Genomic DNA, 22,198 nt, shown 5'->3' with positions numbered 1-22,198 from the left:
GGCACCTAGTGTTTCCTCATGAAGGACTTTATTTTCCACCCACAAGAACTCTTTTCTAGCGCCATTGTTCCTCCCTCTTTGACTCCTTCCCTATGGTTTTAAGTATGTTCAAACATTCCATGTTAAAGGAAAAAGAAGCAAAAATCCTCTACTCGTGCTTGAGATTCTATCTCTAAGGTCCATGATGGAATTGCTCAGGGTCACAAAACGTATTTTGATTTCTTCAAGGCCGTTGAGAACTTGTCTCTTGAAATCCTTGTAGACAGGATAGAAAAAGTGGAGAAAGGCTTATTTGACAAGTTTAAAGAGCACTTGTTCTACATCGGAACTAACCTGGAGGTGGGTCTTGGCCACGAGCCCAGCGGCCCTCTTCCACGGCCTCATCTTCCCTTAGGCTCCCTCTGCTCTAGCCATGCGGACCTCCTTTCAGCTTCTAGTACTTTCTGTGCTCTCCTCTCCCCCTTGTCTCTGTAGAAAGCTATTGTCTCTGCCGGAAACTTCTTTTCCATGCGCCCTGGTTGTTCCCACTGACCCCTCCCCTCACACGTGGCTTTCTCCTCTCTCCTCGGTCAGATCCCTCCACTGTGGCGCCTGTGGTCCCACACACCTGTTTGTAGTGCTCATCATGGCTGCAATTTCATTTATTTGTGGGTTATCTTTTTCCTTCACTAAACTGCAGGAGATTTTTATTTTGCTCTGTCTCATTTGTCTCACCAGTGTATTCCCAGCTCCCAGGTGGCCCTGGATGTGAATGAACAAGTGAATGAATAAGAAAGCTAAAGTCCAGGTTAAGCAAAAGAAACAACTGGAAGTACGTGGGGGGCTGCCTGGGGTCCAAAGTTGACACGAGCAAGCACAGAAACAAGGTGGGAGGATCAGTGTTCTGGCAGTGGGGTTGCACTGAATTCCTTGAGCCAAGGTCACATATGTTGGTGTCTCTTTTAGAAGTGCAGGGTTAGCCTGATCCTTCCTCAAGTCGCAGTTCTCTGCTAGTGGAGGGGATTGATCAGTATGTTGGATTACCAGATCAAAATTCAGAATTACACAAGATCAATGATCAAGTTATTGAGCATCTCTTATCAGTCCCATGCTCCAACCTCTAGGGGGAGCTCAAGGCTTCCCCCTTCTCTCGGCACACTGACCAAAACAGAAGGGTGGCTCTCAGTGGGAGGAATAATGCAATTACAAAAGGAGCTGGACTGAGCAAATATTCTTTTATTCACCCCCGTTTCACGCACCCCCGTTGCTCTTTTTTTCTTTTCTTTTTCTTCCCTGTTGTCTTTGCCATCAGATGGGCTTGTCTGAATTTGTTCACAAAAGTCCTGCAGAAGTCAGAGGTGCTCCAGTCCAGGTTGCTGGAGTGGGAGACATTATAGGGATTTGGGGGCCAATGCAGTAATTGGGAATAAAGATCAAGCTTTTTCCTGGTGCCTCTACTCCTTAAACTCTCATCATAATGAGAGGCAGCTGGTAAAGATAGAGCTAACACCTCAGTGAGCCGGGCCCTGTGCTAACTCTCGAGTACCGTGAAGAGTTAGATATGATCCCTGTCCACAGAGACTTAAAGTCTCACCATTTAGGCAGCTGCACGTCTATGTTTAACCTGAATAATCACTGGCAAAAATGCGAGACAGAGAAGTTTTGGTTTGATAATAGTAAGAAAACAAAACAAAACAAAACAAAAAACCAAGGAGTTATAATTTACTAAAACTCAAAATAAAAATCTAGACTGATATGGCAGCTGAAAAACTTTTTGTAATTCTAGGCTCCATTAATAGAAATATTTCCATTGTAATTAATGCTGTTCAGTCCACATCTGGAGTATTGTATTTCCTTCTGGATACCACATTTGAAGAAGAACATCGAAAAATTAGAGTGTGTCCAGAGAGGGCTGGTAAGGGGGCTGGAAAACCTCATCATACAGGGATGATTGAAGGACCTGGGAATGTTAAGCCTGGAAAATAAAAGACTGAGGTGGAGTCATAAGTATTTTCAAAGATTTGTACTATGGAAAAGGGCATGGACTCTATGCGTTCTTGCAGAGAACACTTCCCAGGGACAGTACTTGGGTTAATAGTGGAAATGTTGGGGAAAGAGTTTTAATTCAACATGAGAAGGAACTTTCTAGTATCTGGACTGTCCAACAGTGGGCTGGGTATTCTGTTAGAACTTCACTTTCTTGTCTCCTTCTCTGCCTGTTCTTCCCAGGGTAAGAACTTGTTTGCAGGTTCCCTTTCCATCCCTAACAATCTCAAATCTCTGATCCTTCTTGGTCACCCTAATGGAATAAAGCTCTAGACTTTACTTCTATGTGAGTGAAAGGTAATACTGACAACTAACATGATTCTAGGCACAGGTGATACTGAATGCTTAATGCAAAGTATGAAGTAAATGAAATTCTCATTCCAATTTACAGATGAAGGAACAAAGCTTAGATAACTTGCTCAAAGTCACATGACTTAGTGCTATGGACTAAATGGTGTGCCCATAGATTTATTATGTTTAAGCCTTAACCCTTAATGTGACTCTATTTGCAAATGGGGCCTCCAAGGAAGAAATTAAAGTTAAATGAGCTCATTATGGTGGGGCTTTGACCCAATGAGGTTAGTGTCCTTATAAGAGCTTATCTTCCCCTCCTTTCTTTCTCTCCCTGCCATGTGGGGACACAGTGAGAAGACCAGCAGCCATAGAGAAGCCAGGAAAAGAGCCCTTACCAAAAACAAATTGACCACACTACATCAACAATAAGAAGGACAAAAACCACATGATCATCTCTATAAATGCCGAAAAAGCATTCGACAAAATTCAACATCCATTCATGATAAAAACTCTCAACAAAATGGGTATAGAGGGCAAGTACCTCAACATAATTAAGGCCATATATGACAAACCCACAGCCAACATCATACTTAACAGTGAGAAGCTGAAAGCTTTTCCTTTAAGATCGGGAAGAAGACAAGGATGCCCACTCTCCCCGCTTTTATTCAACATAGTTCTGGAGGTCCTAGCCATGGCAATCAGACAACACAAAGAAATAAAAGGCATCCAGATTGGCAAGGAAGAAGTCAAACTGTCCCTGTTTGCAGATGACATGATATTGTACATAAAAAACCCTAAAGAATCCAGTCCAAAATGACTAGAACTAATATCTTAATTCAGCAAAGTTGCGGGATACAAAATTAATACACAGAAATCTGTTGCATTCCTATACACTAATGATGAACTAACAGAAAGCGAAATCAGGAAAACAATTCCATTCACAATTGCATCTAAAAGAATAAAATACCTAGAAATAAACCTAACCAAGGAAGTGAAAGACCTATACTCTGAAAACTACAGGACACTCTTAAGAGAAATTAAAGAGGACACTAATAAATGGAATTTTATCCCATGCTCTTGGCTAGGAAGAATTAATACTGCCAAAATGGCCATCATGCCTAAAGCAATCTACAGATTCAATGCAATCCCTATCAAAATACCTACAGCATTCTTCAATGAACTAGAGCAAATAGTTCTAAAATTCATATGGAACCACAGAAGACCCTGAATAGTCAAAGCAATCCTGAGAAGGAAGAATAAAGCAGGGAAGAATAAAGAGCTTCCCAACTTTAAGCTCTACTACAAAGCCACAGTAATCGAGATAATTTGGTACTGGCACAAGAACAGACCCACAGACCAGTGGAACAGACTAGAGAGTCCAGATATAAACCCAAGCATATACGGTCAATTAATATATGATAAAGGAGCCATGGATATACATTGGGGAAATGACAGCCTCTTCAACAGCTGGTGTTGGCAAAAGTGGACAGCTACATGTAAGAGAATTAAACTGGATTATTGTCTAACCCTGTACAGAAAAGTAAACTCAAAATGGATCAAAGACCTGAATGTAAGTCATGAAACCATAAAACTCTTAGAAAAAAATATAGGCAAAAATCTCTTGGACATAAACATGAGCAACTTCTTCTTCATGAACATATCTCCCTGGGCAAGGGAAACAAAAGCAAAAATGAACAAGTGGGACTATACCAAACTAAAAAAGCTTCTGTACAGCAAAGGATACCATCAGTAGAACAAAAAGACATCCTACAGTAAGGGAGAATATATTCATTAATGACAGATCCAATAAAGGGTTGAAATCCAAAATATATAAAGAGCTCATGCACCTCAACAAACAAAAAGCAAATAATCCAATAAAAAAATAGGCACAGGATATGAACAGACACTTCTCCAAAGAAGAAATTCAGATGGCCAACAGACACATGAAAAGATGCTCCACATCGCTAATTATCAGAGAAATGCAAATTAAAACCACAATGAGATATCACCTGACACCAGTTAGGATGGCCAACATCCAAAAGACAAACAACAACAAATGTTGGTGAGGTTGTGGAGAAAGGGGAACCCTCCTACACTGCTGGTGGGAATGTAAATTAGTTCAACCATTGTGGAAAGCAGTATGGAGGTTCCTCAAAAAGCTCAAAATAGAAATGCCATTTTACCCAGGAATTCCACTTCTAGGAATTTACCATATGAATGCAGCAGCCCAGTTTGAAAAAGACATATGCACTCCTATGTTTATCACAGCACTATTTACAATAGCCAGGAAATGGAAGCAACCTAAGTGTCCATCAGTAGATGAATGAATAAAGAAGATGTGGTACATATACACAATGGAGTATTATTCAGCCATAAGAAGAAAACAAATCCTACCATTTGCAGCAACATGGATGGAGCTAGAGGGTATTATGCTCAGTGAAATAAGCCAGGCAGAGAAAGACAAGTACCAAATGATTTCACTCATCTGTGGAGTATAACAACAAAGAAAAAACTGAAGGAACAAAACAGCAGCAGACTCACAGAACCCAAGAATGGACTAACAGTTACCAAAGGGAAAGGGACTGGGGAGGATGGGTGGAAAGGGAGGGATAAGGGGGAAAAGTGGCATTACAATTAGCACACATAATGTAGGGGGGTTGGGGAAATGGGGAAGGCAGTATATACAGAGAAGACAAGTAATGATTCTATAGCATCTTACTAAGCTGATTGACAGTGACTGTAATGGGATATGTGGTGGGGAATTGATAATAGGGGGAGTCTAGTAACCATAATGTTGTTCAAATAATTGTACATTAATGGTATCAAAATAAAGAAAAAACATAAAGAAAAAAAAATGGGCCAGCACCTTGAGCTTGGACTTCCTAAACTCCAAAACTGTGAGAAAATAAAAGTTTGTTGTTTAAGCTGCCTAGACTATGGTATGTTATGGCAGCCCAAGCTGACTAATGCAGTCAGTAAAGGGGAGAGCCAGGGTTTGAACCCAGGAATTCTACTTCCATAGCCTATTCTCCTAACTGCCCTGCCATACTTACTTGTCTTTCCTCTACCAAAATATAAATTCATAAGAAAAAAAAAAACTAAACCAGGTGGATTAGAAATATGGGCCAAAGTGGACTAATGGAGTAGGCTTCTCCCCTTCCCCCCACCCCTGTAAATAAGGGGTGGAAGTGTAGGGCAGAGATAAATACTCAGCTTGTGTGTTGAGGGTAGTGGTGCTCAGTGTGTTCTGGACCTGCCACTATTTGCTACCTGTATTGTGCAGTGTCTTTGTTAAAAGAAAACAGTGCTCAGATCCACCGCATTGTCCAGATGGTCTGCACATGTCACAGGCTGATTCTTCTTCATTCAGTGACACAGCCAGAATTCTGATTTAACCATTTCCTTCTTTTTCTGACACTCTTCCCTTGTTTCACTGGGATGTGGATAATCCATTTTAATTGAGTCTTTATTGCTTTACTTAGGACAAAGCCTTTTAAAATGATTCAGACAATTGAAAAGCTTTTTCCTCTTAAAATACCTCTATGACTCACCAAATATACTCAAACTACAACTTAATAAAGCCATGATTAAACTCCATGTAAAGTAAATCTCTCAATGAGTGGAGTTTCACATTCTATCACAAATCATCCAAATCCTTTGATGTATGTTGGGCCCTCTTGCCCATAGACCTCTGTCCTATCATCACTTTCCCCAGCTGTGAATCTTATGCCTGTGTGATTTCTCAGTGGAGAAGTATTGTCTAACAGGAGGTACAGGGGGATGGGTTCCTGGGACATGTGAAGAAAAGTCAGGAAAAAGACCAAGTGAAAGGTCAGTCCAGAAGAAGAAAATCAGCACCAAATGGACAGCTTTCCCAGCTTGCATCCTTGCCTGTGCGGAATCCAGAGGCTGCTGGAATAAGTGAGCAAGACTGATTGAGGGGAATTTTGCCCACATTTTCCTCTTCTGGCTTTTCTTCTGTGTGGAATCATGTTGCAAAAGAAAACAAAAAACAAAAAACAAAAGAATCCAACCAAAAACCTTCAGTCTCTGAAACAAAATATTTTCCAGAGATGAATTTATATTTACTACCTGAGGCTGCAGGTGTGTGGCATCACATACCAAAGAGATTCACGGAGTTTTCTGAATATACGATTTTTGGTATACACATACAACATTGACTTTGACTGTATTGCTTCCAGCAACTAGTAATTCAGAGAGAACTAACTGGCCATCTGTTCTGATAAACTTTAAGTGGCTTGAATTCTTTGCAATTTTTTCCCAGCAAAGCTTCTCTGAGGGCAATTGAAAGCCTTCTTTCTTTGTGTGTTAATGATATTTTACTCAAAATAGTGGTATTTTTACTTCATGGAAGAAAGAGAGATTATAATTATTGTAGCAACTGTTATAGATCTAGAGAGGAAGAACTAAAGAGAAGGAACAGAACTGGTTATTACTTTTAAATGATCTCCTTCAAATACGGCAAACTGTAAATAAACTGTATATCGGTGAGAGCCAGAGGTGGATACTCCACATATGGCCCTCAAGAGATCTGGTTTGGGGTTTCCAAGTCTTCAAGTGACTCTGACATGGTTTGGCTATTGAAGTCGTCTATTTCAAGTTGAAGGGAGACAAACTCTGAGACCGATGCGAGCTACTTGTTTTACCCACTTCGCTGTAACATTTTTTCATTTATTATGTGACTTTTCATTTTTAAAACCATTGCTGATAGTTATATCAAGTGTGTATAAACTGTCCTGGGTACAGTAAAAACAGCCCCTCTGGGAAATTTTAGGACCGCCCAGAATGTCTGACAGTGATGAGGATGACTGTTCATCCCTCTGTTATCAAGATTGAGAAATGGAGTATCAGAGAAGAATGGAAGCTTGCTCAGATTTATTTGAGAGGGAAAAACTCTGCATCAGGCCTCCATCATGGTGCTTTGCTTGTCACTGACCCTTTTCCTACAGGTAGGACCAAGCCTGGTGTGTGCGGCAGATGCCTTTCTCTCTCCCTGCCTCACCACCAAGTACATGTTCGAGGCCTGACTCATGCACCATGCCTCTGCCTCTGGCTTCCCTTTGGGATGGGTTTCTACCCCCTTGAGACCTGGTTGTAGCCCTATCATGTATTTCCCAGTATTACATGGATGCCCTGTCTGACTTTTCCCCATCAAGAAAGGACAACAGCCCACGAGCATAAGGGAGGTGGAATTCCCAGTGGCTGAAGCTGGAGCCAAGGCTGTTGTGCCCAATGCCAGTTTGGACTCTAAGAATGAAAGAGATAGTCTGTTCAAAGTTCCTGAGTGATAACTAAGATCCAGAGCATGGAGAGGCCAGGCGTGGTCTATGCCTCCTACTCAAGAATGTGGTCCCAGGAGCAGCATCAAGGGCATTACCTGGGGGCTCGTTAGAAATGCAGTATCTCAACCTCCCACTCCCCACTTACTGCATCAGGTGGCTGGGTAATTCGGGTGAGCAATAAAGTTTGAGAAGCACTTCCCTGGAGAACCCAGGGCAGGGTCAAGGTAGGGGGCATAATAGGGCCAAGAGTTTGGAACTCAGTAGGGATGAGATGAGAATGAGAGCAGGTGGGGGCCAAGGTGAGGAATGGGGTAATTGCTGCTGACACCAGCGGGTGCCTGCCTCTATGTGCTGTAGGTGTGTGCTACACAGATACAGCCAGACTAAAGGCTGAAAGGCTGAAATCCTTTATTCAGCTTCTGACTAGGATGTAGGGGCCATGATGACCGGGGGCCTATCTTATCCTGTGTCTACTCAGGGCCTGTAGTTGCACATCACAGATGTGCAGTCGGTCTCTCCTGTCAGTCACACAGCTTGGACTGGAGCACAGAATCACCATTGATTCTGCATTTCCCTCAGGAGTGTCCAGTGAGAAAAAGACATTTTGGGATTTTCTTTAGCAAAAACCATCTGCTGAATGACAGAGGATCCAGTATCATATCCCTTCAGAGCTCAGGCAATGCCCCAGAAGACCAGGCACCCACCTGGGTGTCAGCCCATCACTGTGCCATATCTACAAAAGGGAAAATGGGCCTGCGGATTCTTGCCATCATTGCTGAAAAGCTAGTGCCTAGATGCCAAACCCAGAGCCTTGCTGTGCACTCAGGGAATGGTTTGGGCCAGCCTCTGCAGAACCTCAGGAATGAGCTCGGCCTATAACACCCTTCTCCTGGCAAGAGTTAATGCTAAGGTGCAGCTGAAAGAATGTGAAGGCTGCAGAGCCAACTTGGGGGATTGCTATTGCAATCAGAAGACGGCCCAAGTCAGAGCTCCAAAGGCCTTTGAAGGAATGCCAGCTTGGACACATGTTTCCAATTATCATATGCAATCTCGAGGCAGTGTGCAAGTTGCACTTTCATTATGTCAAAGTGAAAGGAATGGTGAGGGTGAGATACAGGGGAGAGCTGCCAAACTGGAGCCTGCATTTGGCTGTGGCACCAATGTTAGTCACAGCATCTAGCTGGCCACCAACCCAGGTCCATCCCTGGAGCCAGGGGCACATGGTGCCCACTCCAAGGGTCTCTCCTTTTCCTGGGGGTCAAAGAAACCTGGCTAATAAGGCTGGAGGAAGCCCCCTCTTCAAGAAGCTATTTGACCAGCCTGTTGGCACTTGGTCTGAATACAAAGATTTTGTGGATAGCATACAGGAACCTTGTGCTTACCACAGGATTGCACATGGTTCTTCTTTGAGTTTTCCCAAGGTCCATATCTGCAGGAGAAGGTACTTCCTTTGCCAGTTTGTAACTCAGAATGAGGTGAGGAAGTAGAGGGGCTCTTCTCTCTCCTACCCACTACTGGGCAACCTTTCGATTGTTTTACTTTGTTTGTAAATCTGAAAGAAGTCCCAGTACAAACAGTAATTTCCCTCAACTTCTTTTTCCAAACACAATTGAGAAGTTGTTTCCTTCAGGAAGTCTTCCCTGGTTTACTCTTTTCACTTGATTGCCTCTTATCACTGTAGCCATCATTTAGAATGTTTGTTTGCACTGATTTGCACATCGCTCTGTGTTTTTAAGGCAGTGTGTGGGTGCAGGTAAGTGTGGAATGTGCACTTTCTGGCTGCTTCCTAGTTCTCTGGGGCTGTCTTTGTGTATTTGTACATTGTGTCTGTATGTGGGCATATATGTACATATAGCTGTGTATTTACATGTTTTATATGTAATTTACCATGGATTTTACATGTAGTAATTTACTATGTGCCAGGCACTGGAGGAAGTGCCTTATAACTTGATGAAGTAGCTTCTGTTATTATCATCCACATTTTCCATATAAGAAAACTGAAGTACAGAGAGAGAAGGTGATTTGTCTGATATTACTCAGCCAAGCTAGTGGTAAGACCAGGATTTAACCCTGGCAGTCTGATCACGCTCTTCACCAGGACACCAGCCTCTGAAAGCTGCTCAAATGATTGCCATGTAGTGGCCTCAGGAATGTCGTTGTCTTCAGCTCAGACCATTAACCCATTTATCGCTGACAGGGTGGGCATGGTGGGGATGACGGTAGAGAAAAAGATGGGGGATAAATTCTGTCTTACAACTGCCCTAAGACCCTGTTTGGGTGCCTGCCACATGCAAGATTGGGCCAGGTGCTAAAGGGAAACAGACGGAACACATCCTTGATTTTAAGGAGCAGCCCTGGATTGGAGCAATCCTCTTCAGGCTGCTGCTACAGGAGGGCCTACCCAACTTGATCTTGGTACTAGACCCCCTGAGCCATCTCCACAAACCAAGGTGAACTTAGAGAAGGTCGGAGCTTTTCAGTTGCAGACCCTAGTGAATTGGAACAAAACAGATTCCACGTGCTTGACACATGGAAATTCTCAGAGCCATTGTTTATAAACTTGCCAAGGGTTAGGGGAACAAACACGTGCGAGAGAACCATGGAGTAGTTCTCTGGCAGTGATGCATGCAAACAGAAAGCACAGCCTTGTGGGAGAACCCAGAGGCTTGCTCAGAGCTAATCCACATAAATTACTTAGTACGATGCTGGCACAAAACAAGCTATTTGTGAATGCTAATGGTCACTATTAGTATTGCTTGTCACAGAATGAACCAACGATCCATCTATAAACTATGTGCTCACAAACCTCCTGGCCTTGTTGAAAGTTGTTTCATACATTCTAACATCCTTTTAGTGTTTTCAGTCAACTCAACTTCTCAAAACTAAATTTATTACATACTTCATAAGTGCCAGGCACCTATGTATATTTATATATTTATCATCTCATTTGATTATCTCTCAGCCTTGTGAGAAAAGTGCTATTAGCTTCATTTCACAGATGAAGAAATTGAAGTTCAGAAAAGTAAAGCAACTTACCTAAAAATCACACAGCCTAAGTAGAAGCACCTTGCTTGTCTGACTCAAAGCCCATGCTCTTAAATTAACCCTGCACTAAAACCTCTAGAATCTATGTGGCCTTCCTGAGCCTAGATTCAAACAGAATCTGAAGCTGAAGAGCTGCTCTTCTTGTTTTGTATTTCTGAGTCTGGCTATGCCACCCCCATATTCTGTGGTGTCCAAGGATCAGAGGGTTTCCCTAATCCAGTCTGTACATCTGCCAATAAACAAATGTTTAGTGAGTATCAGCATACTTGTTACTCTCCTGCAATCAATGCAGGAATTGTTAAGTTTAGAATAAATTACTCTGCTTTATGCTTGCATAGTATGTGACTGTTTACATTCAAATATACGGTTTTGCTTCACACTCACAACCCTGGAATATAGGGCTGATTATTTTCATTTCACAGCTGCAGGATCTGAGGTCAAAGAGGAGCTGTGGCTTGCCAAGTCTTCACAGATAGGAATGGGGGGACAGGGAGGTGTGGGCCTAGAACTTAGCTCTGCTGACCCCAAGCCCAGTGTTTGTACCAGCACCTCGGGCTGTCCTCAGCACTAGGGGCCTAGGGACTCTCACTGTTCCATCAGGCCTGTGGTAGAACTGCACTCAGTCCCGCTTCCCTACCTACCCCTTTTATCCAAGTGCAGAGAACCATGGCCCAGGTGGGGCGGACCCTGCTTCTCTGTCCTCTGGTCCTGACCTTCCTCCCACAATGCAGATTATGCTGAGGAGAAAGTGGTGGGACTTTTAGGAGGATAGCCATTTGCTTGTTGCTGAAAATCTGTGTCCCCATAGGCTTTTCGTTAAGAGGGAAAGCAGATTTAGGGGAGGGAGAGTGGGCACCTGGTTGGGGGAGCGGGGGCAGAGGGACAGTCTTGGAATATGAACTTGTCAGGCACCATGTTGCCCTCATCTCCCAAAAGGCCGAGTTTTGCCTCAAGCCGAGCGAGACAGCGTGACTTTGCTAGGAGGGCTCAGCTGGGTTGGGCTGGGCTGGGCTGTGTCAGGCTGAAGATGAGCCCGGGTATGTACCAGTTTTCTCTGGGGTGCTGGCAGGATGCCTTCTGGTGAAGGAAGCTGCTGAGGGGAGAGGGATCTGTTCTGACCCTCTGGATTTTTAGGGATCCCAGGCAGCAAAACCTTAGTGAGGCAAGTGAAGAAGTTAGGGGGCCTTGCTGCTGGCAGTCCTCAGCAGACCATGATGGAGTGGCTTTGAGCTGCTTTTCAATGTGACCAAGCTTCTGGGGTCCTGGTGACTACAGGCAGCCTCTGGGGGGCAGCCTGGGTAGGTCTGCAAGCCAGAGCTCCTCACTGTGTGTGGGATAGAGTCCATGCTGCAGACACCACCACCAGGCTCAGGGGTGTTTTTGGACTTCTCCACCTCTGTTCAGCCAAACTGATAGCCACTCGTGCTGTGTAAAAACACTGGCTCTCACGCTGCAGCTCTGGAGTCTCAGATGAGAGCAAATGTCTTTGGGGAAGAAGAGATGTCAGTGGCTGAGGAGGTCCTCTTCTTACCTGGCTCTGGGCCTCTACCCTTCCTCAGAGGTTTAGAGGCCGCCTTCCCTCTGGGCAGGGTGGGGAGTCCAAGATAGGTTTCTGATGTCCCATCCTGCAGGGCTGGGAGTAGCTGTCCAGGTTTTCCACATTGGTGCAGCCACTCACAGACAAACCTTCACAGCTGTGAGCTTCCAGAACGCCTCCTTCATTACCTTCGCTCACCATATCCAGGACCCGTCAGCCTGTCCAGTCCTAGGAGGAAGGGTGTCCGGGACTGTTTGTAGGAGGGGCCAGGATGGCGGAGGCCACTGGCACTGGAGTCCAAGAAATAGCCACAGACACAGGTCAGTGGGAGGTTTCCTCCCCCAGCCTTTATCTGACTAAGTATCTCAGCACAGAATGTTCTGGTTGGTGTTTCTTCAACATAAATCTTTATTCCAACTGCAGTAGCTTTGATAGGAAAAACAGGGCCCATTTCAGCATGTGTTTACCCTAATCAAATGTCTCTCTTGCCAAAGCTCTCTGCACGTCTAATTTGCCCTATTTGGATTGGGTTGGGGGTGGGGTGGGACAGTGAGAAGAATATGACCATTTGCTTTTTAATCAGAGGGACAATTTGGGCCTGATTTCAGAAACATTAGAGTAGGTACTTCACCCTGGGAGGAAAGGGACTGGGATTAAAGCAAACTTACCTTTTCAATGTAAGTGCTCTGTCTGGGGGAAAAACTGTCTTCAGGGAAAAAAAAATGCAAAGACATGGGCCTGGGAGGCAGCAACTTAAGGATGGGTGGAGCCCTGCTCCAGGCTGTGCCCTGGGGTCTCTGTCACCAGCATCTCTCTCTAAGACCTTTGCAGGTAGCTAGTGTTGATAAACACGTCTCCCACCTCCAAAAAACAAATACAAAACAAACAGAAAGAGACAGCTACCCAGGTTGGGTTTCTTGCAGGCTGGGGATACTGATGCCAGTAGAGAGACACGCCTTCCTCCTCGTTCTGCTCCCTGATCCCCTTTTTCACACACCCTCTGCTCTCTGCTTTCTCCTGTTTGGTTTCCCCCTCCGGAAGGAGCAGAAAGTCTTTCTCCCTTCCGGCCCGGCCCACCTCTCCTCCTTTCCTGGCCATCTGCGTGGGTTCTCACCACTTGTCTCTCTCTTCTCCTCTCCCCATTTTCTCCACAGGTCCCTGTCCACCGTGGTCCCTTGTGGGAATCACCCAACTAGGAACACAGAGCTCTTTCCGGGCAGGTCCTTGGCTCTCCGGACACAGGCTGACATTAGGGCCACTGGAAGGTGCTGTGGGGCTCTTAGTGGGTGGCAAGAGTGTTGGCGGCCGTGATGTTTTCTCAGCTAACAAAGTCTTTAGCAGGAAGCCCCAGGGGGATCAACTGAGGATCAGCCATTAGAATGAAGGGGATCTCAACATGAAATCAGATCTACCCTGGCAGGCCTCATGAGACGATTCGGTTACAACTCTTCCAGACAGGTTTTCAGCAAAAACCAGATCTTTCCCTAAAAACGAGCCTGCCTTACAGGGCTTTGGCGCAAGTCTCCTACTCCTCTGTGGGCAGCAAGTCTCTCCAGGACCCAGCTGGGGCCTCTCCCAGCGCAGGGGCAGCCGTGTCCAGCCTGGATCTGCCTGCTGGTGAGGCTCCCCAGACTTTCCTGGGTAGAGCAATCAGGGCTCACGCGTCCAGGCTCCGGCACAGGTAACCCAAGGATGAGGTCACTTTGGCTCTGGAATGCAGAACAAAGCTGCAATCCCGCTGACTTCCCTTCCTAATCATCAGGGCTCAGGCTAATACCTGAAACCAGCTAGCCTTCCCTGCAGGGCCAGCCGGGGTGGGCGTGGGGTGCAGATGGGCCTGAGAGGGAGCCAGGGGTGCTGTGGATAATCCCCCTGCCATGTTCCAAGACGTGCAGATAGTCACACTGTGAAAAATGACTGGAGTGCCAGCACACAGGATGCTTCCAAAAATTTAATAAATAATGACCTTTTAAAACTGTATAAACTATAAATTACCATGCAGTCCTTATAATTTAAAATAATTTACAGGCTGAGGTAGGGAGGGGCCAGGAGAATGTGAGGGGGAGCTCGGAGAGGGCGGGGGCTGCCGGTCAGGCTCTTCTCCCAGCCTTCCTGCTGAGCACACACACACAGGCTGTGTCGATCCTGATAAAGCGCCAGGCGGCCTGCTTGCCGTCCATGGTCAGCGCCTTGACGAAGGTGTGCGTCGTGGTACAATAGGAGTTCCAGTGCTTGGAGTCAATGCCCCGGCACCCGCTGTCCACTGGATTGGGGTCCCGGCACTTGGTCTCAAAAAAGTACTGTTTGAATACGCTGTTGTTGATGTTCACCTCTCCCAACACCATCACCTCCTTGCCCTTGATGTCCGTGGCGGTGGTCTTATCCCCCACCCACACGCTGACACTGTCGCACACCGAGAACTCCCCCCTGTGGAAGACGGGGTGTGACGATGACCGCTTGCTCCTGTGAGTCCTGTTGAAGGGGGCGGCACCACCAGCCTCCAAGTCTAGCTCCTGAGTGTCTGCAGCGACAGGTGGCGGGTGGGTGCTGAATAGCACCCGCGGGGAGCGCAGCCGCCGCTTTCTGAACAGTTTGGGGTCCACAGTGACGTTGCGGGTCTGCCCGGCCACCCTGGCAGCTATCGGCCCTGCCGGGGCGCTGCGGGCTCTGCGGAGTGCTGTGTCAAGGGAATGCTGAAGTTTAGTCCAGCGGGCTTGGGGGACGCTGTGTCCTGCTGGGACATTGCCTTCAGTGTGTGGTTCTGCCTTAATGCCGATCAAAAGAGCTGTAATCAGAGTGTAGAACAACATGGACATTACGCTATGCACCTGGAAGGAAACAGAAATTAGGATTACTCCACAGAGTACTAAGTGCTGCAAAAGCGCAGTTTCTAGGTCCCTCAGAGTTGACCTCCCAGGAGCATCACAAGGAGGTTTCACCTTGGAGTCTACTGGCAAGGAGACCCTGGAAATTACAGTCAAACCCAGACACTTCTGAGAGTGAAAGGAGTGCTAGCAATGATTACTCTGTGACAACAGCATAAATGGGGCTGGCTGGATGTATGGTCACCCTGTCCATTGGGGGGCTTCTCCAGGAAGGGTCAGAGCCCTGAAAATTCTTCCCTGTGGTGTGGTGTGAAGTTAGCAGCATCACTTCCAGAGTCCCTTGAATTCTTTGGCTGCCAGCTAGAGGCAGCCGTGCACAGGCAGCATGTGTGTACCACAATGGCTGGCAGGGTGAGTGACACCTCTCCCCAGCACTGTGTCCTGCCCAGTGGTTTGACTCCCATGGGAAGGCGTTGGGAAGGGGTGCTGGGGACTTGTCCTGAAGGCTCAGCACTGAATACGCCCACTGCAGACAGCAGCTTTGGTCAACTCTGAGATCTGGTGATTGTGAGCCCTTGTCATGAACCCACTTAGTGTTGTGTTTGGCAAAGAAGTGTACTGCTCTGGGACCAGCTTAGCCAGTGCATCTATTCAGCCCCCAGCCCACACACGTAACCGCAAACACTGATAGTGGTTCCTCTTTGTGTGATGTTTTTGAACTTTTCAAATGTACTCATTTATAATTTTTTATTAGTCTGTGAGTTAGGTTATCATCTTTCTTTCATACACAAAGAAAATGATCCACAGAAAACTGACTGGCCTAAAGTCACAAACAAAAACTGGACTAGCAATGGAATCCAAACCTGCCCCCTTACTAAGATAGGCTACCTTTCCATGCATCCTTCTTTCTCACTTGCTTTTTCATTCTTAAATGTCTTTTCTTTTCATTATTTGATCTTATGTGAGTACAGACCAAGTAGCATACACCCGCATGTCCCCAGGAGGCAGTTCACTCCCCCACTACACTCTAGTTGCCTACCAGTGACCGCCCCCCAGGTCAACTAACTATGGAGTCAGCTCACTTCCCGAGGGCTCCTTTCACACCTGTTTATTAAATGTCACTTCCTCTGTATAACTTTCTCAGATCCTTATGGTAAGGGTTGGAGGCATCCCCTACCAAGAGTGTTCCAGTTCTGTCCTCCCCCATCTCTCCTCCCTACTCCCACAGGTCATTCTGCTCTCTGCCTGTTTTCCAGCTTGGCTCAGATACCACCCTTCTCCTGGGGACCATCTCAGTCACCTAATCAAAAGTGATCTCTTTCCATTCTCAATTTGAGAAGCCTGTGTGTGTGTGTGTGCAAGTACTCTCCTACTAATCTCCTGCTAATCAGTGCAATGAAATTTGCATTGAATCTGGGGTTAGAAAACCTTGTTTGGATTCCTAGCTCAGCTACTTGTTAGCATAGAGAAATCACTTAATTCTTCTGAGCTTTACTTTCCTCATTGAGAAAAATCAGGAAATAGGTACCATTTCACAGGATTGTTGCTAAGATTAAGTAGGTGCTCACACACTTATTTAATTTTGAGTCATTCCAATGTCCTTTGTGTTCTTTAGTTATATTGCTGCCTTTTCACTCCCTGATCACTCTCCATCCACATCTTTTAATGGTGCATTGTTTTCCCTCTGTCAGGCTTCTTTTCAAGCCTAATGATTTGAGCCATCTCCCCACTGGCTGCAAGGTCCTGGAGGGCAGAGCAGTGTCTCATCCCCTCTCACCATCAGTTGCTCCATCCCTCAGCGTGCATCTCCCTCGTCTTCCCTGGTGATTTGTGCGTGACCGTGCTACCTCCCCCAGGGTTATGTATAAATGCTTACCTATCTGTCACTCTGAGAACACTGTAGAAGCTGTGCCATTTGCATGTATATTTCTGAGGCCATGTGCAGTGCCTGGCATGTAGTAAGTCCTCAAAAAATTCAAGGAGAATAAATGAAAGAGTGAATGGGATGGATGGCTAGAGAGCCCCCCATCTGCCTTCTTTCCACCATGGTGCACAGTTTCTTTTGGATTTTGTGGATATGGCTGCATGCTGCATTCCTCATCTGTTCTAAAGTGATGCATTCTTCTCTCAGTACTATGCTTTTCTTCAGCTAGAAATGGACAGTTCTTTGGTGAGCTACAAGAATAAAACCATCAAATTCTTCTCTTTGGTTACTTTGAAAAATGTCTGTGCTTGTTCCAGTTCTCTAGCTGGCCATACAGAGGAGGCAGTGGCACAAACGGCTTTTGACCAGCACTGGTTCTGCTGGCTAATGGTCTTGCAGGTAAAGGTCCAGGTAACCATTATAGACTTATTATTCAGTTGGCAGCTGACTCAAGGCCCTTACTTTAGCTTCTTTTGTTTCTTTTTTCTTCCTAGTTCATATCTCTCATGATGTAGATGAAGGGAGAAGAAATGAAACTGAAAGTCATTATTAGTAACACTTAGAATTTGGATGTGGAAATGGAAGAAAAAAGACTAAAATTGAGGGTTTTGATGGTAATAAGGGCCATACTGTTCCCTACTTTCTGTTACCAGAGGTCCCCAGCTCCTTCTACAGTCTCTCCTTTGTTCAACTCTTCCTCTTCAAGGAGTGAAACTTCTGTGCAGTTGGTGCCCGTACCATTCAGCATTGTACCCCAAATGCTTCCCACTGGGCAACTCTGCGCAGATATTGACACTTTAAAGGCAACAAAGATCTTCATACTCATAACCCTCGTCAGGGTGATCACCCTCTACTTCCTCCTCTACTCAACAGCAACATTTGGACCATTTGATGACGTATGAAGGAGTTCCACAGCTACTGTCTCTTGTGAACATCTGTCTCCATCCTCCTAAATGTGTTTCTCCACAGTTTCCTTTTCCTGTTGCTGGAAGCAGCATTCCTTCATCCTGCAGCCCTACACCTCAGCTCCTTGCTGAGCTCTGTGCTTTCCTCTGTGTCCCCCAGCCAGCCCTGCTTCAGTAGCATCTCCTGAGATTGTCCCTTCTATTCTCCCCTCTGTGTTCCCAGTTCAGGTCATGGAACAGTCTCCCAACCAATGTCCTGGACCCTCATCTCTCTTCTTCCAATGACTAAGCTAAATGGCTACCCCAGTTAACTTAATAAAACACTGCTCTGATCTAATCACCCTCCTCAAAGGATCCAGTGGTGAGTGGTTGTCTAGTGAACCAGTAACTGCTCAGCCTGACAGTCAGACTCTGCCCTCCTTCCACTCCCCTCACATATTTTGCATTCCAGGCAACAGACCTCGTCACAGGCAGTGCCGGCTCTGTGCTTCACCACTGCCCTTGGTTCAGGCTCCCATGCCCGGCCATAACCCGCACCCCCCTCGGCCCCCCAGGCTGGAGTCCTTCCTGTTGTCTTTAAACACCCAACTGAAATGTTATCTCCACTGGGGAGCGTTTTCTAAAGAGACAAATTCTCTCCCTTCTACATCTCTACAGAAGTGATGCTCTCTTAAACAAGGCAGCCGTGTCTCCTCTCACCCTCCTACCTAGAGGGCCAAGTCCTTGGAGGCAGAAAAGCATCCTGTTCACCTTCGTTGTGTCCAGGTGATGGCGCACTCACAGGTAGCTAGCTGCACCTCTGAGACTCCACCACTAGGAATCAGTGTGTTACAAGTCTCCTTCTCCCCACGCTCCTTCATTTATCCATCTGAGTGGTGATGTTTAATCTATCTTCCAACTCTAACATTCTTTGTGTTTAAGCAATTATAAAATTTTCTACTCTACCTAGCACTGCTCGTTCTACTGAATTGACTTCACAAAGTTCTTAAAGTGTAATGCTACATCTTAATTCACTGACACATGGTATCTGGGGGTATTGAATGACAGTGGAGATTTACATCATGGACAGTTTGTTTCATTAAGATTTGAAAATGTTGCAAATATGTCTCTCATTTGGATTTTGGATTAAAATGTTTTTTAATTGACTTACTCAATAATGTGTCCATATAATTTAAATTAAAAAAACTTTAAAAAGTTCATGAGTATATAACAAAAGAAAAAACGAGTGTGTTTTCTATTCTAGTGATATAATGCATAAGGCACAGTTTACCAGAGAACACTATTTCTTTGGCAGAAGTGAACCAGGGAAGGTATTTTAATTATTTATTTTTAAAAAACCACCTTTGAAGTCTTTCTCCTGAAGAGATGACAGTTCTTGCTGGGGCACCATGAAGCAGAGCCCTGTGAGCTGAATGATTATCTGGGAACATGCAGTTAGGGGCTCACCTGAAGGAGTACGTTTTGTTCAATGTGTGAATGTTCTGAATTTGTCTCACTCCTTCTCAGAATGGAAGATAAATGACTAAGAGGGGAGGACCAGTTGGGTACCTTTTTCTAGCTACTGATGGGGTACCCAAATCTCTTTCCCTTGCCAGGGTCAGCCATACATTCTATGGATTTCCCATGGTTCACACACTCCACTAAGAGAAGTTTCCTGCACCAGATTCTGTCCACATCTGAACAGGTGATGAAGCTGTTGGACAGAGGTAAGTAACTGGCCCAAATCATCATGGCTAGGAGGGCTGATGGCACTGGGGAGCTTGGGAACTATGCTTTTGCAGCTACACTGCAGGGGGAAGTAAGATAATTCCTAAGTTAGAGGCAGTGGTATCAAGAGCTGTTAGTGATTCTCGGACTGGAGACTGGGTCAGTGAACCAGGGTCACTAGTGTTAGCGAGAGAGAAAATTCTTGGAGCTGAGGAAATCCAGCCTCCTCCTCTTCTGTCTCACTTGCCATATTATGAGAGTGGTCAAGGGTCATTTTTTGGTTTACACTTAGACTTGTTCTGAATGTAAACTGGCTGCTGTCTCCAGTTGTAAAGACTTAGCCATTCTCAGCTATTGGGGCCTATGTGGAGTGTGCAAGGAGTTCTGTGGCTCCTCAGCTCCTTGGGGAGGTATCCCCGAGGCTCGAACAGAGAATGGCATTGACAGAATAAAATCCATCACCTCTGCGAGCATCTCCCAGGGGGAAGAAGCATGGACTGCGAGGGATATCAGAGGTTATCAGTCCAGAAGTTTCAGTGCCTCAGAATCACCTGGAGAGTTCACTAAGCCACAGACTGCTGGGCCTCACTCCCAGAATTTCTGGTTCACAAGGTCTGGATTAGGGTCTGAGAATTTACATTTCTCACAAGTTCCCAGATGATACAGATGCTGCTGGTCTGGGGACCACAGTTGAGAACCACTAATCTAGTCCAGCTTTCGAGCTTTACAGAGGAGAGACATGGGCCTTGGAGGGACAAAGTGGCCTGGGTTCTGAAGCTAGCAAGTGGCAGGCTCTGCATGTGGGCACATGGTGTTGCTCAGTCCCAGCACCTTCTAGAGGAGAGGCTTGAGGCTGTGTACCCACAACACTCACTGTGATTGATGGGTCTGGGCTGCAGTTACTCAGCCACCAACATCAAAATGAAAATTCCATTCAATAGACTTTAAATTTTACCCTCCTTATGTCCCAAATCCAGATACCAGTGAACATTTAGATATTTAATTATTTTTAAATCTAGTTTATCAGGTTTTTGTAATCTTATAGACTTGATCCAAAGCACTTACAATGCCCATGATAGAAATATGCAGTGAGAAAGCACTAGCTGGCATGTGCACTCGTGGACTTTTTGGTCTACTCCAAAACAGAATGGGAACGGAATCTACTGGTTTGAATTCTTAGAGACACATCTAAAAATGAACGCGGTGAGATCATAATTATCATCATTACCATTTATTGGGTATAACTGTCTGATTAACCATCACAACAAACTTGGTAGGTTGGCCTTATTCCCATTTTACAAAGGAGAAAACAGAGACACAGTAAGAGTAAATAACTCAATCATGGGTATACACCTGGTGGAAGGAGAACCCAGAGCCGGGCCTGTCTTCAGATCTGGAGCCCTCCCCACCCTCCCCTCCGTGAAGGGCATGAGAGTAATCAAGGACCTTTCATCTCACAACGTTAGGCCTGCTCAGGCAGACCAGGAACTGTGTGGAGGCCCTGTGTTCTCTTACTTTAGAGGTGGACAGCTCAGACTCCTAACATGTCCCCAGAAGCCATGGGGCAGCCTGGGAGAAAGGGGCACTTTCTCTCCCAGTGGAGCTAGGAAGGCCACATGCATTGTGCCACTAGAAGCCAGCCTGGCTCATGCTGATTAGCACTGAATCTGACTCCCCTTTCTTGGCCTGGGCCTCCTGTCCAGCTATCCTGGTAGGTCTACAGCCAGGAACCTTGGTGGGCAGATACCCGTCAGGTGCTTACCTCAGTGTGGCCAGGTCAGAAAGCTGCTCCCTTGGAAAAGCCCTTATTGGGCCCGGACGCTGAGCTGAGCTTGGGTCCAGCATGCCATCCAGCCCCCTGGACTGCACGACCACGGGCCAGGACTCTGTAGGAGGAGAGAGCTGGCATTGGATGGGCACTTCACCACATTCCAAAGTAGATGGACAGCTGCAGACAGGAGGGGAGGGATGTGCCAATAGGAAAAACCTCATCCCCTGAGTCCTGGGACTCTCAGTATCAGGGCCCTGGAAGGAGCCTGGTCTAGCTTCCCAGAATCACCAGGGGCTGATCTTGCATACAACTTTGGGGGCACCCACAACTTTGTTGTGCAGAAGTTCTTGGTTTCTGCCTGGACAGTCCATGACTGATTTTACATTCAGTGCAGGTGCTTCCAGCCCCACACCAGAGTCCTGCTCCAGCAGACCCCTAATCTGGCATCAAAATGGAAATTATTTTGTATATTACACACATGCAGATGTAGAAGACCCAATTGTGGATTCTGGTCCACCTAACAGGTAAATTATACAGAAGAAAAAGTTCTGACAATTGAGAACAGTTGGTATTTAATAAAAATGGGAAATGGTGGCATATAAGACAACATGATCACTTGATAGATAACAGAGAGTTCTTACAGAACTGGGACATGAATCTCAGAGAACTATGCCAAATGCCAAACTATGAATCAGAAGGTAGGAGATGACACAATGAGAAACAAATTCTATTCAATTTTAGGGTGGAATTTCTAGAAGCAATGGAAAGTTTCTATTCTATTCTCATTTCTACAAACCTCATATACATAGGTGCCTCATTAATTCATTCAACAATATTTCCTGAGAACCTACTATGTGCCCAG

General features: G+C 45.7%; 1 protein-coding gene across 3 annotated transcripts in view; it reads right to left on the bottom strand.

Moving 5' to 3' along the window:
* Window positions 1-14,143: 14,143 nt before the first annotated feature.
* NGF (nerve growth factor) overlaps window positions 14,144-22,198 on the bottom strand; it is a 49,426-nt gene continuing 41,371 nt past the window's right edge. For 2 of the 3 annotated variants that reach the window (XM_036895336.2, XM_036895337.2), the window contains exons 2-3: window positions 21,328-21,451; window positions 14,144-15,032 (exon numbers count right to left, since the gene is read on the bottom strand). In XM_036895336.2, coding sequence (XP_036751231.2) covers window positions 14,295-15,020 — 726 coding nt within the window. In that variant the 5' untranslated portion in view covers window positions 15,021-15,032; window positions 21,328-21,451 and the 3' untranslated portion in view covers window positions 14,144-14,294. The remainder of the gene's footprint in view (window positions 15,033-21,327; window positions 21,452-22,198) is intronic. The other variant, XM_036895340.2, reaches the window with a different exon arrangement.

The sequence above is a fragment of the Manis pentadactyla genome, chromosome 4 (genome assembly GCF_030020395.1).
Source record: "Manis pentadactyla isolate mManPen7 chromosome 4, mManPen7.hap1, whole genome shotgun sequence".
NCBI classification, from domain to species: Eukaryota; Metazoa; Chordata; class Mammalia; order Pholidota; family Manidae; genus Manis; species Manis pentadactyla.
The sequence above is the reverse complement of the archived record's forward strand: the minus strand, read 5'-3'. Positions and strand labels throughout refer to the sequence as shown.